This window comes from Anticarsia gemmatalis, chromosome 6 (assembly GCF_050436995.1).
Source record: "Anticarsia gemmatalis isolate Benzon Research Colony breed Stoneville strain chromosome 6, ilAntGemm2 primary, whole genome shotgun sequence".
NCBI lineage: Eukaryota > Metazoa > Arthropoda > Insecta > Lepidoptera > Erebidae > Anticarsia > Anticarsia gemmatalis.
In genome coordinates this window covers 1,764,226-1,783,261 of record NC_134750.1, presented here as the reverse complement: position 1 = coordinate 1,783,261, position 19,036 = coordinate 1,764,226, and the positions used below count along the sequence as shown (strand labels likewise).

Here is a 19,036-nt window from a genome sequence, read left to right as displayed (position 1 = left end):
AAATAAAATTTGTGTCTTTGCTCTCAAGTACATTATTCCTGTGGCTTGCTACACACATATTTGGTTCGACAATATTCATCGAACAACAAAACCGACTCGACTCAATTGTTCGGCTTACGATCGGGTTGATCTACACTTATTCGGTTTTGCCGCCCGGCTAGGCCGATTAATTCCAAACCGAAAATGTATGTAGCAAGTCTTAGACATTCCGATAAACTCCTGGGTAACAGTTTTAAAATCGAAGAAAAATATCATTTTAACAGTTGTTGATCGCAAAAGAACTCATTAGTTTAGTATACCTTATGGTACGATACGAAGTTTTGCCACAATTTAGGTCCAATTTTGAACACTGAAACTGGCTAATGAGAATTCTGTGAAACCCTAATTACATGTTACCTTTGATAAGCGACTGCGTTCGTCAGGACCGCGCTAGTTATGTCGTTGGCTTCATATTAATTGCTTTACTATACTACTAACTATTTACTTACATAGGACTTTCCATAATTGGCATCACATTTGAGAATTTCTACCAGAAAGATATGGGTTCTTGAGTATTGCATTAATTTGCTGAAGTCTTTATTTTTTAACAACTCCCGCACTAAGGTAGCTCTTGCGTCGCGGGAACTTTACGATCAACGGACACAAAGTACAACCAGACCTCAAACAACTATTTGTGGATCGTACAAATGTTTTTTCCGTGTGGGAATCGAACTCACGACCTCTCGACGCACAGGTAGTGGCGTGGCAACCACTTTAACCACTGCGCTAAGGAGGTCTTCAAAAATTTTAAGACGATACTGAAGAAATATAACGTAGACATTGTGTCAGGCAACAATTAAAAGATTCCTTTACAAGACTAAGGTATTTAAACAATCTCATGAACAAATCGTTTAGCTCTCTAACCTAGATAAAAGCAAGCAACAAATCAATCTAAAAAAATCTGACACAAAATTCCTTCATCATCAATTAGATTGTAACGAGTTATTCAATTACTGCTGTAATAAATAGACACTGTTTTCTAGTGAGACATTAATTTTTATTTGATTGCACAACTTTGTGAGCCACTTTTGAGAAGAATTCGAAAAAAAGAATCACTTATTTTAATTTGATAAACGTGTATGTACATAGTCGTAGGGAAATAATGAATCCAGTAAATAATAAATTAATCTTTTTCTATCATATTCCTACTAAAAAAGGTTCGAACACATCCATAGTTTGAACCACCTTGACACAAATATGTACTTAGTGGTTGTATGTGATCATAACACAAAGCAAAAGTGCTTGCAACAAATTAAAATTATAATTCATAAGATTCGCCGTCAACGATTACCAATACTAATTTAAGATTACCATCATCAAATTAACTGCAATCACAAGAAATCGAGACCAAATTCCTTTGACGGCGAACTGAATACAAAGTCATTAGATTCTTCCATCTAAGAATCAAGTTTTCTAGTAAAACAATCATTTAAAGAGTATATCGAGCGTGAACGTGTAAACTGTAATTTAGTTCGTCTTAACAAAAAACGTTTGTGTGCTTAACAGTCAATCAACGAACAAAAAGTACATGAATTAGTTATTGCATCGCTGAGAGTTCGTTACACTAGAGATGTGGTATAATCCGTTGTGATGCAACTGGATTTTCTTTTATAAACTTTTTAAAACCGAGATGTCCAATCCACATATGGCTTTGAAGATTGATTCTTGTGTTCCGAACACATTGTATCTTTCGTGACTCACTACCCCGATCTTACCAGAATTTAAATTATCAAATATATAAAATGCTAGCCTAAACCTACCTGTTTGTTGATCACATACTGCAGAACCGCAATTCTGGAATATTATATTATCGACAACCGGTTAGCTGTCAAAAAAAATTATATGACAATCGGTTCAGCGCCTCTAGCGGTCGGCGTAGTAACAATTATTGCAGAACATTTAATTTTAAAATGTCGAACTCTCGATACTCAAAAGTACCGACTGTACAGAATCGAATCGAATATTTATTACTTTACAGAATCTAAAGACCTAATTTAAGCCGTGAGTTTCTTGCCGTTTCTTCTCACGAGCAACAGCTTTTCCGAAACGGTGGTAGATAAAAAATATTTTGACGATTTCAAATACTTGTTAAAGTTTATGAAATAAAGAATATTTGACTTTTGACTTTTACAGAACCGCTGTGATGCCTTCTGACCATTTATTGTGTCAGCCAAGAACTTTTGGTTTACTTAAATTTACTTTGTATTTAACAGATCTTAGCGAGTGGCAGTGAGTTACTTGCTAGCTCTTCTCATAAGGCTCTACCCCCTTTCCAAACTAGTGGTAGATTAGTAATTGTAAGGACTATCATATGTGTCAACATTTGACCTAAATTAATAAACGATAAGATTTTGATGTATCTTTTCTAACAAAGATGCTATTTTACCAACTCATAACTCAACAACTCACGCGATGCTGATTAAAACGTAAGATTGACAATTAGTACAGATTGCTCATTTCTTAATTACCTACATACTGATTACTTAAGTGTCGTGATCGCTCGAATTGATTAAGATGCAAATTAGCATGATTTTTTTAATACATACCTACTCAACATATAACACTGTTTCAGACGTTTACAAAGAATAGCTTGTAGGTTAAGTATTTGATGAAAAGATGAGCGTTCGTAAAATAACATTAGAGTGATTCCAGTGTAAAACACGACATTTTGACTACCGTTTACCGGGACATTTTAACTTTTATTTAAAAAGCTCATAAATAAATAAGTTGGTTTTTAGTATAACTCGAATAGTAACATCTTGTTAGTACTACTAAAACGTAAGAATCCAGCCCTGCTAATTGCCAACTAAAATAGCAATAACCGTGAACCAAAGTAAAAGTTTAAAATTTAGACATCAACTTGACCACCAATATTACTCCAAAAAGAAAATCCATCAGTCATTTACTGCATAAAATCCCCATTACACTATCAAACCAGCCAACTACGTACGTTTAACACGATAGCTTACACAACTGCGCAAATATATTGTCCATTATTGATTCCGATATGAACCGTTGAAACGGGCACTTTTTAATCAGTCATACGATGAAAAATGCTCTTTCGCGCCTATAAAATTCATGTTTGTGTCAACTCCCCCTTTTTCGCTTTTTATTTCGCTTCGGATGTTTGAGTGTGCTTTTCCAGTTTGTTGATGCTGAAAGGGTTTATTTTGATGCAGTTGGCGTTTTTCTATTTGTAGTCGACCCATCTACCTATTTGATGTAAAAGTTACCGTGCAGGTTTATTTGAACCTGAATGAATCAAATATTGGTTTCATGGTTCATGTGTGAGAATCACTTGCTGTTTTCGATGCATCCGTAAATTTGCCAAAAAACAGATATTACAAAGAGAAGGTTTTTTGTTAAATCTTTTTTCATACAGTACATTATACATCACATTATCTATAAGTTAACACTATCTGTAAGCCCCGAAACTTCACAGAGTTGCATCTAACAAGATTTTTGTTTTGTTGTCGTATAGTTGTGGTCAACCTAGTGTCAAAGTTGTTCAATACGCCGAAAGGCCTTTGACATGGCTTGACGGCTGTTATCTAAGTAGACAACCACCGAGTTCGACTTTTTACGTGCCCTCCGAAGCACGGAGTTCAAATACCACTAAGCGGTCACCCATCTATGGAATGACCGCGCCAAAGGTTGCTTAACCCGCAGATCGTTTGCCGACTGGTGAGTGCAACTAGCTATCGGACAAGTAACATCTACTATCATGTTAATTATTCAACTCATCAGGGTATGAAAAATGAATGATTACTGTTACAATGCGAATACCGTATGCGTTTGTATGATTGATTATCATGATTTATCCATTCTAAACTGCAGAACATGCTTCCAATACATTAGTATCTCTAGATACTAATGTATTGTGCTAGAATCGTTTAAAAGCTTTTGTTATTGTAGGATATTTGGCCAACCATCTTATATTATTTCGCATAAAGCATGACTGAAAAATCTTAAATGGACATGTTATATTTAACTTTACCTATACATTGATACTCAATTTTTGATTCTTCTCATTTCTGTCATCCAGATATTCAATCATTTTTTCCTCTATTCATAAGTGTGGACAAATCTAGGTAGGTATCGATGCTTGACAAAACCTGTTTTTTGCTAAAATCAAATACATAAATAGATATTTTTTGCCAAAATCTAGAACTATTTTAAGCATAGAAATATACTAAATATAACTTTAAAAATACTACAATACAACAAAGAGTAATATAAAAAATCAATGACGAACACGTAAGTAAACAGAGCTACCAGTTTGTATCGAACAATGGGTCAGTTAACCATTGTATGTGACCTTGGTTTGTTCGCAGTATTACGATTTAGTATAAATATCTAAGTATGCTAAAAGCAATACGTATTTTTTATCGAACTATAGGCCTTACAATTAGAAACCTATAACCTTTTGACGATGTTGAACAATGTGAATGATGTTGAATTTTCTGGAGTATAACAGCACATTTTACAAGGTAGTTACTCAAATGGCAATAGCGGCCTATGAGTACCGAAACTTGTTAAGTGTCATCATTTCTCCTAGAGTCTAGAAGAGCCCAACTTTATTTCATTTTGGAAATCGACTACGACAACGGTCTAACATCTTTTTTCTACCCGTTCACAAACATGAAATCTCAAGTCCTCTTCCCAGGGAGGCAAGTTTTGTGCCGTATTTGTTTAATTTTTTTTACTTTTATTATCATTTACTCCACCATTTCCAACCCGTTATATCCCCATTCCTCACACGTTGACATTCTTAAGCAAAGATCAGACGAATTTCCTCCAAAAGAAAAAAACGAATGTCACTGATAGCAGAATGCCTTTCAAAATCCAAGCTTGGCAATCCATTATCGTAGAACAAAATACGGAACAAGAAAATCTGTAACATTCCCATTCCTTACACGTTCAGTCGAATTTCCTAAAACAGAACTAATGTCACTGATAGAAGAATGCCTTCTAAAATCCAATCCATCATCGTAGAACAAAATACGGAACAAGAAAATCCTTCCCATTAAAAACATTCTTATTCCTTACACGTTGACATTCTAAAGTGACGATCAGACAAATTTCCTCCATAAAAGAACTTATTTGTCTGATAGCAGAATGCCTTCCAAAAAGTAAGCTTAGCAACCTCAGAACAAAATACGGAACAACAGTACAGTTATTGATAATGACCTTCAAGTCGGACTACATTACAACCGGTTCCTCTAGCCACCGGCTGTTTGTATAATTAGCACCAATTAAACAGTAATTCTATATGCTCGAGTTTCAATTGGTAGCTGTCTTGTTGAAAGTGAATGAATGTTTGCGCTTTTGAGAATTCGGTTTCGATTTTATTGACACATCGATGGAATATCGATGATGAAGCCGAATTGATTAGAAAAAAATTTAATTGATATGAATTAAAAAAAAAAATCTGCAGGCTTTAAAAACACATTATTTGCCATTATACTTGTCACCTATCGGAGGTCAGACAAAGGCAGGCAATATTACACATTCATCTAGGTACTACAAACATCATAATTAAGTAACGGAACCAATTTATTCAATCTCTTTAGAACTCAAGTTTTTAAAAATCTATTTAATTAATCATTGAACTTCAACTTACACATACTAATACAACTATCAAAACATTGTCTGTGACATCTTAAGCCTGGAAAATTCTTGCCCATACATCTCAAAATTTCCACAGAGAATTCTATTTATAACATCCTCATAACTTGTCGTTGATACAACGAAGTTTTGATACAATCCACTCGTTCCTCCCAAGTGGCGAAATATCATCGGATCTGTTATTTATAAAATTTATCAGTAAAACCCACGGTATCGATATTCTTGGAGGAAGTTGGGCTTGTTGAAGTCAGTAATGAGGACTTCCTTTCTTTGATTTTCTTGGAAATTAAATGTATTATTTATTTATATATTCAAGTATAAAGAACAGAAAAAGTGTGTTTGATATATCGTGTTCGAACGTCTATTATTCTCTGCTCATAGTAGTGCATGAACATTTGGTTGACCTCTTCTAAATATGAGACACAAAAGGTCTTTGCCCACCCTCCCATGAAGTGTCGTATTATAATCAAACAACCATAGAATTTAGTCTCTATAGCAGTATGGTATCTGACCAATCACATAATGGTAAGGAACGTATTTCACGATGCATGTCCGAGCATTCCAATGAAAACTGAAGCTCAAAGGATATTGACGTTGCAATAACGTTTGATATTAATAGTTCTGGGAACAGTGAATGATGGTTAATACGAGACTATAGGTGAATTTTCAAAGTTTTTGCTACACAAACAACCCTAACGCTTAGTCAGATTTATTTAAAACCTAAGCACATTTATTTAATTGTTCTTAAAGCAATCTAGTAGCTAATCTTTCACGTAAAACTTTACGAAACAAATTAAAAACCCCAAAACCAAAAATCCAGTAACCCCTATTTCAATTTCCAACCCTTTTAAACCCCAAAATTAAATAACAACAATAATATCAAAAATTAACGGGAGAATCCTTTAGAAAATCAAAATTGAATTGAAAGTTTAATTGGGCTGGCTTCGCATTCGTTTCAGATGAAACAACTTTAAGTTGCGTCAAAACGTCAAACAAGAATCTGGAAGTTGAGAAGCACCTTGAAGAAGTTGGGTGTAATCTGGGAGAATTAATTTCTTCTTTAGCTTCATTCTCATCTCGTTTGACGCAATTTGAGGCGATTTATTGCGGCCTGATGGAAGCAGTTCATCTTGTAATTGTTTCTAGATTAGATGTTGCATACATCGGTTATTTGTTTACTTAGATTTCTGGTAAAATGCTTTAAGCTCTTGAAGAGTCAATTGAGCTTAAAAAAACATCCATTTCAACATGTAATTGTGCATATATGTTTGAGGTAAGTGCACATATGAAAATTTCTTGACTTTTCAAGGTCTACCCTCCCCTCGAAAACTCCAAGTAGAAAACGATTACAAACACACTAACGAGCGCCAACTCAAAACTTCACAATTCCTAGTCGCTAGCTGAAATATAAAATACTCAAAAAGTACACCATATTTACACAGTTAATATCAACCACATCAAAACATATACGGAGACAGCTGTCTAAATAAGAAACCAACAACTCAACTTCTTTAATACTTCCCCAGTACCTCAACAAAACTCATTCAACTAATTTTCCACACAACAAATTACATGCATCTCATACGCTCATACATTCACACATCCTTTATTGTATCCGTGACATTTGACATTAATTAGTAATTCGCACGACAGGTAGGGGGTGAATACGGGGTGGGGGTGAAATACACCCAGAAGATTAATGGTGTAAAGGAATGTTCAATATTAAATCAAAATAGGGGGGAAATCTCTAATAATAGAATTGGGTAAGCTATCGAAATAATGTAAATTGCTTGAATATTTTATGTATTAAGTTCGGCAAGATACAGGGTAGAAGTAATTGTGGTGACGGAGACGTTGTCTAATTAGAAGTTAGAGTTGATAATGGGTTGAGAATACTGAAATAGATTAAAATAAACCAACCTATTTATGATCTCGTTGATTGTATTTTACTTATTGATTGGCACCAAAACCTGTGTACTGATGCTATGAAAATTCGTAGGACCGGCACAAAATAAACCTAATGTCATTGGACAGTAAATTGTTAAAAAGCACAAAATAAAATTTGATGCTATTGAAATTACAGTAAGCTGCTAAAATATTACTTTGTATTGTTAAACAATAAAAACAAACTACACCTATCTAGATGTATCTCGCCTACTTTCAGAGGGCGTTCAGAAATTACGTAAAATAAATTACAAATACAGACCAGTTAGTTAGTTACAAAACAAATAGTTACCAAATTGTAACTGAACGCAAAACTTATTAGAAAAACCAAGCCAAGTTAACAATTTTACAGCATTTTTACGCAAAAATACCGTCCCTAACATGGCCTACTTCTTGTTACCAAGTTTTCAATGCGAATTCCCTCGAGTTGGCTCTTTGCCAAGCGTTTATTTAATTAAAAATGCTGATTCATATGTAAAATTGTAACTATTTTAATATAAAAATACTCTTTCGGTTTATTGGCTCGATGACGAATGGTAATTTCACGCGTGATTATGTCGCTAATTGAATTTTAATATCGGTACCTGTTACATTATAATAACATTAAATTATATTTTGTTTTGATTGTTATGATGCCAAAATAAAAAAAAACCCGTGCTGACTAAACAATCAAGAATCAAATAAAAACAGTCGGCTCGGATATTGCCACTACCAGTAGATGCAATAAAACAAAAGTCAAGTTAGTGTCAATTTTTTTTTGAAAAACAATAGAACACGAGTGTGTTCTATTGTTTTGTTGTAGTCTACAAGGTGTTTTGGTCTGATATGAACTCTCATATCACACCTTGTAGACTACAACCAAAACACAGAACTCAGCATAAAGTTGTATTTTATGAAGTTTCAATTTCTTACAAATAATAATTTGACTACCCTTTTGACTACTCATTAGTTCACACTATTCTAAACACAACCATTTGATCATTGAGGAATTTTTGTCCCGTTTATCATTCACAAGCTAAAAAAAGTGTGACCAAACTCTATCTAGTCTAGTTTCGTACTAAGTACTAAGCGGTAGACCAGTTTATCCCCGCTCTATTAAGTGCGGTGGAAGACACACTGGCACAGTTAAATGTCAAGGTCGTGGTCACGCCCCGACGTCTTGTACTAGTTACTACTAACTATAGGAAGTTTATGGATATTTAATTTAGCCGTTTAGGCCGTTTTTATTTATTCTACAACTCCAAAACACAGCATTGATTATACGTACTGTAACTTGATTATTTTGAAACAGACTTGTTCACAGCATGTTTCAATAATGAGCATCAATTGTCCAAGTTTTATTTAGTCTTGAGACTCATTTCTTGGACTTGGGATTCCATCGTAAGGCAAGTTTACTACATTAACTTTGGTTACGATATTTAGAATATCTGCATAGCTATAACCAACTTTTATTTTTATGTAAAAAGTACCTGTCCAGAACTCCAGGTAGTATTTTCTGTACCTTATTAAAGCATTTCTTGTCCATACATGGTAGTCAGAAATACTTGATTCACTACATAAAAAAGCAACAAAGGTTTCTTTCTCTGGAAGCTTTTCTCTCAAAAAACTAAAACCAGGAAGTCCATTTCTCACACAAAGCGCATTAACAAGTAACTGGTATACTCCTATACACAGTAATTACGTGTTAAATGCTGCAACTAATGCGTTCTGCTCTACTTACTCTCACTGCATTCGTAAGTTTAATGTCAAAGTCGTGAACTCAGAATAAGTACCCACTGTATAAAGAAGTTAAAAACATAAAAGAATTAAGACTAAAATAAGATGAGTAATATGTTATTTAAATCGCTAATCACAAATACCAAATCATAGATTTTATTCCTTGACACTTTCGGAAGACAGACCTAATGAGAAGAGTTGGCAAGGCGGTTCTCATATTATCACATATCGGTAATAATTGAAAAACTTAGAAAACCGACATTTTAGATATAGGTAATTACCTAATTGTAAGGAAAGCCCGTTTGCTACTGAGCTCGGAACTAATTTCCCGTTTATTACCATATACTTACCAGATAGGTACTCATCATGTCAAGTACCAAAGTATATATCCACATCAGCTCTCCAGGAACACGAATTAAAACCACAGACTTTAGAAATAAAATTAGGGTATAACATTATAACCTGAAATTAGAGTCGCTACGCATATTGTGTTTCAATTTAGTAACTGGAGACGGTCAGTAACCTGTTAAATTCACTACGGTAATGGTGTGTAAAATCTGCCAAGCTGCTGGTAGCCGTTATTCTAATGCAGTTAGCTCTCACACTTTTACAACATTGTTCGGTAGAAGTTGATGATATAGCACGATGTTTATAAAACTGATAGTTAGTGACAGTAATGTTAAGTACCTAAGTCTCTTAAACTTACTTACTTTACCTATAAGTACGTTTGAACGCAGACGAAGAGAAATTTATACTCAGCAATGGGTAGAATTGGGTAAGTATAATGATAAAATAGAAAGCTATGATTCTTTTTACGGGTATTTATTCTCTCAGGGATTTCAGACGAAGCCGCTACAAGAGTTCAGTAAACCATGTTTTCTTAAAAAGAGATAGTATAAAAATACCAGTAACCAAAAACTTAAAGAACCAACTAAAATGTTGACCTTTTCACCGATATTCAGTCAAATGTGCGGGAATCAATTCTCAAAGTATAAAAGCAACACACAGGTACACTCAGGTACAGTATCCCACTAGCCCAGTAGAACGGCAAGCGATAATATCAGCTCTTACTAATTCATATTCTGTTTAACTTCATATGGGTCAATTAATCTACAAATAACTGGTGATTAAAGCTGGCAGCTCGACAAGGTTCTAATAACTCATTTATCAAGGGTGTAATTGTCGCGATTAATAGCAGGTAGCAACAGCTGCCCGTGCTAAAAATAGCAGCGCTATTAAGTAAACGCAAGTGCTATTTATTTTGCTGTAATTTATTTGCTTTGAACTTTTGAGGTACAAATTGGAAATTTAACTGCACGTTTGGCGCAGTGGTTTAAGCGGTCACCTCGCCGCAACAACCGTAGCGCCGCGTGTGGTGGGTTCGAATCCTACCCGGGACAAATCTTTGTGTGATGAGCATGAGTATTTGTTCTGAGCCTGGTTGTCAATTTATCTATATAAGTATGTATTTAGAAGTATATAAGTATGTTTATCAGTTATTTGGTTACCATAGTACAAGCTCTGCTTAGTTTGGAATCAAATGACCGTGTGTGAGTTGTCCAACAATATTTATATTTATATTTATTTAATTGGACTCGGAAATCAGAAATATGGTGGATTGTAGAAGGTTTTACTTTTGCCCAGCAGTGGATTGAAAGTATAAACATACTTAAATGTATTGTCAGGTTAATTTATAATCTTCATCATATCTATCTAGCTCTCATCTTGTCGCTAAAATTTACTCTCGCTATCCGCAGCTAATTCATTCCGGTAAGTACCTATCTATCTACTATACTATGGTTTATGCAAAATTGCGCATAAGAATCGAAATCTCACCGTTTGCAATGCCGACTGTAAACATCGTATAAATATCAACATCATTTGAATAATTAGCAAAACAAAACCACAATAAAGAAGGGGTAAAACATATTTTTATTATAATTAATAAGCCCATCGCAAAAGTGCTCCAATATGGAAAATAAATGGTAAAGTAATCCTACTTGAACTAAAGTAGGTGGATTTGCAGATAACAATATTCTCCAACAGCAATCTAAAACAAACCTTTTGAGCATTTAATTAGGGTGCAATATCATCTGCTAGTAAACGGCCCTTACGATAACTAAGCATAATGAGAGTGTCATCATGTTGAGTGCATTATTCAAATTTTTCAAGGGTGCGTCGAGCGCACTTTGTAGACAATACCTACTTTGGAGCCAAGTATGCTGGCAACTTTTAGTCGCTGTATCGATTTTTTTGTCACTTTCTTGCTTGCAGAAACCCGTGTTCTTTTTGCTAAGCCTTCTTAATTTAGCCTTCGGTCTTCTTCAGAATAATATATTCTGTTTTATGAAACGAGACTATGCGCAAATGTTATGGAAATGGTATACTTTCAAATGTGGGTTGTAATACACGTTTCTAGGGTGGTAGATTAGCAAGTTTTCTGAGTACAATTAGCGGGAGTTAATCGATTCAATAGCTTTTTTAATTTTTTTATGACTTTAAACTATTGAATAGATAAACTACCACTAGACGTACGTCAGAAACCGGATGTTTATAGGATACTTAAAACTAATCAAGATAAATATTTAAACAGTTGCTTCAAGAAATCTTTAGCAACAAAAAGTCGTCAGTCTACAATCATCACTACCGCTTCAAACGCACTTGCCAAGTTAAATGTCAAGTTCGTGCGCCATAACATTATTTGCAAGGCTCTTTCATTTTTACTGGCCAGAATTGTACTGTATTTTATTTCGTACATGTAATAAAATAGAAAGGGAATGCAGCAATGCAGATATTGTGGATTAAATTGGTAATTGCCGTTAAAAAAGATATTCGAGGAAGCTTTAACTATTGACAATTGTCGATAGATTCCTTTAAATTCTCATGGGGTTACTAAGATCTTTTTACAGACCAAGGGAAACGTTCATTTTTTAGTAAGTATTAAATGTTATTTTTTGTATGCATGAATAGTAATCGGATGCAGAAACTTTTAGATTTTGTCACGCAGGCGAGAATCACTTGGGATTAACCTAGTTTTAAAAACCGCAAAATGGGAAACCAGCATTTGATACTATTGTTTGAGCAGCAGTCATAAAGTCTACCGAAAGAACTGCTTCAAATTTTCTGGCATATTATACAAACATTGGTTGATCTATTAATTAGAACAATACTCTACTAACGAACTTCTCTCAACGGAATTCAAAGCTGAATTTTATTTTGATTCTTTTGAAAGAGAATAAGTGCTAACCTATTTGCCATTGTTTAAGCTCCAAGATAATACGGGTCGCGTCGTACTGAAGAATAATAGGGGCAAAATGATTAATAAGTCTAGTCTAGATACAGATACGTATCAAGATAAATTGTTAGTTTTTATACGAAGTAAAAAGTGACAGGTTGATTTGTCGTCTAAGGAAAGCACTTTGAAAGTGTTTTACGAAGAAGTTTTTGTTTAAGAGTTTTGTTAGGCGCGTGATTTGGGAATAAAGTGTTTTTAATATGTAATGTTATGTAAATTTTGTCAATTTCAATAGTCTTCTAGAAATATTCCTTAATCAGAAGAATAGTCTGCGCTTTTGGTATACATAAAATCACGCTTCCTTTCCATACGGGTAGGCAAAGCCAGAGATTTATCAAACAAGATTTGTGTGATCTTTTAGTTATCTTGAATTTACAAATTTGCGGCGAAACCTATACCTAATACTCGAATTGCTTTAAATGTATAGGCATCCATAGTAAAATTATGTCATATAGTTTAATTTTGAGCTAATTATGAATCCCAAAATATAAGAATGCCAACACAACGGCTAGCTAGTAGCTACTAAGTGGTCCATCTAGTTGACACAGAAACCGCTACCTAACTATCCACTACATACAAGAGTCTCTTTAAACTCGTGTCAAATTACCATAACTTATACCAGGGAAAAGCTTCATATATCCCTCATAATTCTCCTTTCCATTAGAATTCCAGTAATACTGCACATAACTCGTAGTTACGTAATATTAAATTATCTATACTAATATTATAAAGCTGAAGGGTTGGTTTGTTTGATTGTTTGTTTGTTTGTTTGAACGCGCTAATCTCAGGAACTAATGGTCCGATTTGAAAAAATCTTTCAGGGTTAGATAGTCCATTTATCGAGGAAGGCTATAGGCTATATATCATCACGCTACGACCAATAGGAGCAGAGTACCAGTAAGAAATGTTACAAAAGCGGGGAAAATTTTGACTCATTCTCTCTTATGTGACGCAAGCGAAGTTGCGCAGGTCAGCTAGTCTTTCATAATTCTCCTTTCCATTAGAATCCCAGTAATACTGCACATAACTCGTTGTTACGTAATATTAAATTATACTAAATAATAACCGGATTCCTTACATTTGCAGTACAACGTTCTGACCTTAATTTGTTCTAGAATCGTAGTAAATGGGTTATAGTATTTCGAAATGGACTGAAATTGTAGTTTAATGTAGTAAAATATACGTAGAAATGTTTAGTTTTGTAACTGTTAATAATAGGAGAAATATAATGCCGAAAGGATGAGAGTTTAATTCTGGAGTTGAAAATCTGACAACGAATTTTTGTTACCATATTCTAGGTACAAAAGAGAATTTCAGGTCCATGCGAGGAAATTATTTTAGGAATTATTCATTAATGAAAAACTTCTGAACGTCCACATAAGCTTAAAACCTCTTCATACTTTAACTAAATCTTATATCTTTCTTGAACTAAATGACAGTAACTTGCTCTCACCAAACTAGATAACTACAAAAAACGTTTATTTTAAACAAACACACGCTACTCTTACATTTTTCAAAATTTTGCAATTCCAAATCTTAACTGCGAATTCAAAATGACACGGCGCAGACTCATAACAGCTGATACATTTCGTAAACAGGGTTCAAAACCCGGAGGGTCCAACCCATGGGGTGAATAACCCCTCAAAACATTGTCCGTCCGTCTGTCAACACTCAAACATTTACTATATCTATACACGTGGTGTAATTACACGTTATTTTGTATGATTATCGAAAATGATAAATTGGGGTGTATTTTTCTTGGAAATGGGACGTGAATAGTATTGTCCACTTTTGTGTGTGGTTTATTAATGTCTATAAATGCTACGTTTAACGTTAAATAATGTGAAAATGTTGGTTCCTGTTTAATTAATCAATAGTGTGTGCATTCAGATGATGTACTAAAATTATATACCTACTATTGCTATAAAACTGATATTTACATAAAAATATTACAAATATCATCTTCTGTCAATATTTTATACATTTTCATGATTATGAAAGAATTTTTTAAGTACCTACTCCTCGTATTCTACTAATCCGACTTATTATGAATGCGAAAGTTTGCGAGGATGGATGCATGCATGTATGTATGTATGATTGTTACTCTTTCACGAAAAAATACTGGACGGATTTAGATTAAATTTAGTACACGGACAGTTTATAATATGGATTAACATATAGGATAGTTTTTATCCCGGAATATCATTTCATGCGGACGAAGGCGTAACAGAAGCTAGCATGTAATATTATAACTAATAGCCCTCAATATCAAAGTAAATGATACCGCTTGTAACATTTGTACTCTTTAATGTATATTGCAATCAATATGTCACCTCTTTCCCTCTTATCACCTTTAAAACAAGCTAGAAAAGGACAACAACACTAAAACATAACCAAACATGTTATTTATCTATCACCATTCATAACAAACACATAAATCAGGGGAAATGTCTTTCTAATTGTCATTTTATTGATTCATAATGAACATCGGACGGTAGTGTGTCGGTCGTTAACCTAAAAATAGTCAGTCCAGTTATCTAGGTGTTAGGTCTTGCGGTCACATACAAAGTCGTGGTAATAATAGTCATGATTTATCTGTCGCTAGCTCTAGACTGCAGTTTCTCTTGTGTTTATGCTGATTACTCTGCTTTGGTGGGTCATAGCGTGATGTTAGATAGTTGATATTCTCCTTCATAATGTGGCCTTAACACAAATATTATAAACATTTTTTTATACAAATCTGATCAGTTGTTTCAAAAATGAAAACAAACCGGCGGTCTTGCAAGACAAGGATTAAAGTAAGGATTGCACCAAGTGGCGTTATTTATTCTCTGCTTACTCTTTTGAGGACAAGGCGTGATTTTATGTGTAAAACAAACAAAATCTCTCGAGTTTTAGCTATAGCTAACCCGCGAGAGTGAACTTGCTTAAAATTCTGAATGAAAATTACCTTTTAGTGCTCGGGGATAGTGTTGCTTCCTATTAGCAAAATATTCAAATCGGACCATGGGGTCTACTTTGATTCAACGAAAGGGGATATTCGATGGAAATTTCGAGTTACAGTTACGAGTTTAGGTTTAGCTGATCTGATACGCCAAGCCCCAAATATGTACCTATGTGATGAAAACAAAATAGAGTAAAATAATCAATGATTTCGTTTCGAAGAACGATTGTTAGACTATTGTATTTCCTGAGATAGAATAATTAATACCAGATTTTCGAAGTTGGGACTGACGGTAGACTCCAAACTAAGGGCAAGATTGGTTTTGGTAGGCAGACGGTCCATCAAAGATACGTTATATAAATATAGTTTTACCTGCTCTGATTTGAGGACGAAAATAAAGACATTTGCAAGTTTAAATATCAAATGACTCTGGCAATAGATACGTATTTAGTGATTAAATGTTAATTATTCAACTGAGTAAATAATAGCCAATTATTAAGTGATTAATTATGTAGGTAATTTGTATGTAAACGGCGAAAAATGTTCACAGTTCGTTGACTTGACTGATGATAGTCCATCAACTTTATTTATTTTGATTAATGTGACATAATTTTTGGGGTCGATATTAAAACCTTCTGATACGCGTAGGTTAGCGTATTAAAGAGGAATTTAGCGTTTGTTTTCATACATTTGTCTGTCATACTATCCATCTATTGAGTTAGATATTCCTTCTTCATATTATTAGGAGGTAGGTAGGTATAAAGTTTCCGATTGACTCGATATTATACTTTAGAAATATCTGCTTCAGTAGTGTGAAATGCTTATTTATCGTGAGTAGGTACCAATGTATATTATTAATTGGTCTGGCTAAGGTATCCATCTAACTAGGTACATTGTATGTGTAAGTATATGGATCTAGTAATCTATCTAATAGGGATTTAACTATTTAACATAGGGAGAGTACTGTGCTAAAAATGTACTTAATCTAAGCTACAAGGAATACGTATATCGGACTCTACATAAAACTACAGTAAGGTGAATGGTGGTCTGATAGAATGAATGAATTGATTGACTAATCAAAATAAACATCGTAAGTACATACCTAATTGTTTAGCATGTGCTACATAATACACCTACGCCTACTTTACATAAATTATTCTATTAATAGGTAGGTAGGTATCTAGTTCTTATCGTACACAAATACTTGCAGCTGACAATGACAATGACTAATAAAACGACCAAGAAACCTTGGCATTGACTTCATATAAACATTATGTTGCAATTTCGTATCGGCAACAAAATTCTTCATGCAAAAACTTGTACCGGCTAAAGGATCGCACCAATCAGGTTTGCGCACACTAAAAAGCAGAGAAAGTATAACATTCTTACGGTTATAACATAAAAACACCTTAACAAAATTTGTCGATGGAATTTGACAAAACAACTTTTTTTGTTTGGGTTTTTTTGGCGGCCGTTCCAGGACCTACGGGCGGAAATTCACACTTTTTATGACGGTCTAATAAGGATACGTAATATAAAAGTTAAGTGACTTATTGTCACTATCACGATGCAAGGTTTCTTTGAAAGAGGAAAAGGCAACGTTAAATCTGCGAATAATACGCAACGCAAGGCACAAATAAGGTAATTGTGGTATTGACCAAGTTTATACACTTGGCTGTAACGTCTACACAATATATCGAAACCTATTTCTACGAAGTACCGGGCAGGCACGCAGTGTTGTGGCAATCGTACCCAAGCCGCGCAATATTAGGTTATCCAGCGTGATTTATCTAAGTATAAACAACGCCAGTCGCCCGTAGAAACCGTAATAATTTGTAAACAATCAACCGGTAGGAAGTTAGTACCAACCTTCTATGGCCACGACGTGATCTCTGATCTGCTGTGCAAGTAGGGGATCCGGCACAAGCTCCACAAGGTCGTATAAAGCGTAAATTGAAGGATGCACACTCTCAAATCTCTGTATCTCCTGTCGTATAGACAGGGACGTGTTCAGGCACGCCTGCGAATGCTGCCTGCTGCACATGGTACCTCTGTAGCCCAGCATTTAGCCAGGAAACCTCAATTATCACAACACTACACTGGACGATGCATTCTACCAACGCTACGTGAACGACCCGTCGCTCATCGCGCCGTTACAAAAACTTTATCAAATATCACTTTACCGTTCACAAACGTGTAATAAACAACAACAGTACACAATAAACACTATCCACTGTGATTGTATTGGTTATGATTGTGATGTAAATAAAGTAAACAACCAATCAACGCGTGTCGCAATGACAGGGGCGCGAGTCAACCACCCCGGCGGCGGCCATTACCGAACTGTAGCGTTTCGCGTGTAGCCGAAGGGATTTGTCAAAATATTGAAGAACTTTAGTACAACGCCATCTAGAGTTCAAATTTTGAAAGCTCAACTGTGTTATAACAAACATAGTTCAGATTTGACTCAACAGATGGCGTTTGTAAAGTTAGCTACTCTCTAGCAGATGGCGTTGTTCTGTTTATGCTTGAATCGTGTAAAAAATAATAAATGCACCGATTAAATTGTAGGTTTTCCTGCTACTTTTACGTAACCACTAGCTAATTACGTTCTAAACTTTTTATGTAGTCTTTTCAATAGCCATAAAATGTTAAAATTGACCGTAATCGCATCATTATAACAATGTAAAAAATATGAATTCCTAATTAAAACCTGAACCACGCGTGTATTTTTCAATATTTTTGTTACTGTACTTGAGGCAAATGAAGTAAACAAAGTTTGCACTAAAAGAAGTACATAAAATCAGAAATATACTTTTTATTATTCTTAAAATGTTGCAAAACAAACTTTATTTATTTCAATGATCTATTGTTTCGTTCCGCTTCGTATTATTTAATTTTATAGCTTCATTCACTGCTGGTTTGATATTACCTATGTTATGTAAGTTGCATACTTAGGTGGTTTGGTCACGCACAGAGAATAAAAATAACATACTTTATTATTTATTGGACAAAATTGAATCTGCTACACTTAGCGCAGTTGTTAGCTTTTGACAAATAGGTACATAGTAGTTTGTTTATGGGCTTATAATTAAAATAATTTTCAACCAACTTCAAACAAAAGAACTGGTTGTTATTTTATCTTTTTTGTCTTATGTTTGTTACCTGAAAACTTTTATAGTGTTAACCGATTTTTTTTTTACTTGATACTTAATCGGAAAATATACTATTAAGTTCTATATTTAACGGGCTGCGCAATTGTGTCTACATTGATCAAATTTTAATGGTCATATTTCATACATAGTGGAAGATAGAGTAATTTTTTGTGAGAAATTTTATTTATACTTTACTGAATCATAACTGCAAGGCCTTACAACACGATAAACGCATTTATTTCATTTACGGCTCAAGTCGTCCACCTTCGATTTCGTTAATTACAACGTGATTATACAATCGTTATTGTATTTATT

General features: G+C 34.3%; 1 protein-coding gene across 1 annotated transcript in view; it reads right to left on the bottom strand.

The window, feature by feature from the left end:
* CenG1A (Centaurin gamma 1A) overlaps positions 1-17,896 on the bottom strand; it is a 333,064-nt gene extending 315,168 nt beyond the window's left edge. The window contains exon 1 of the mRNA XM_076115186.1: positions 17,436-17,896. Within this exon, the coding sequence (XP_075971301.1) occupies positions 17,436-17,631 (196 nt within the window). The 5' untranslated portion in view covers positions 17,632-17,896. The remainder of the gene's footprint in view (positions 1-17,435) is intronic.
* Between the last annotated feature and the right edge of the window lie 1,140 nt (positions 17,897-19,036).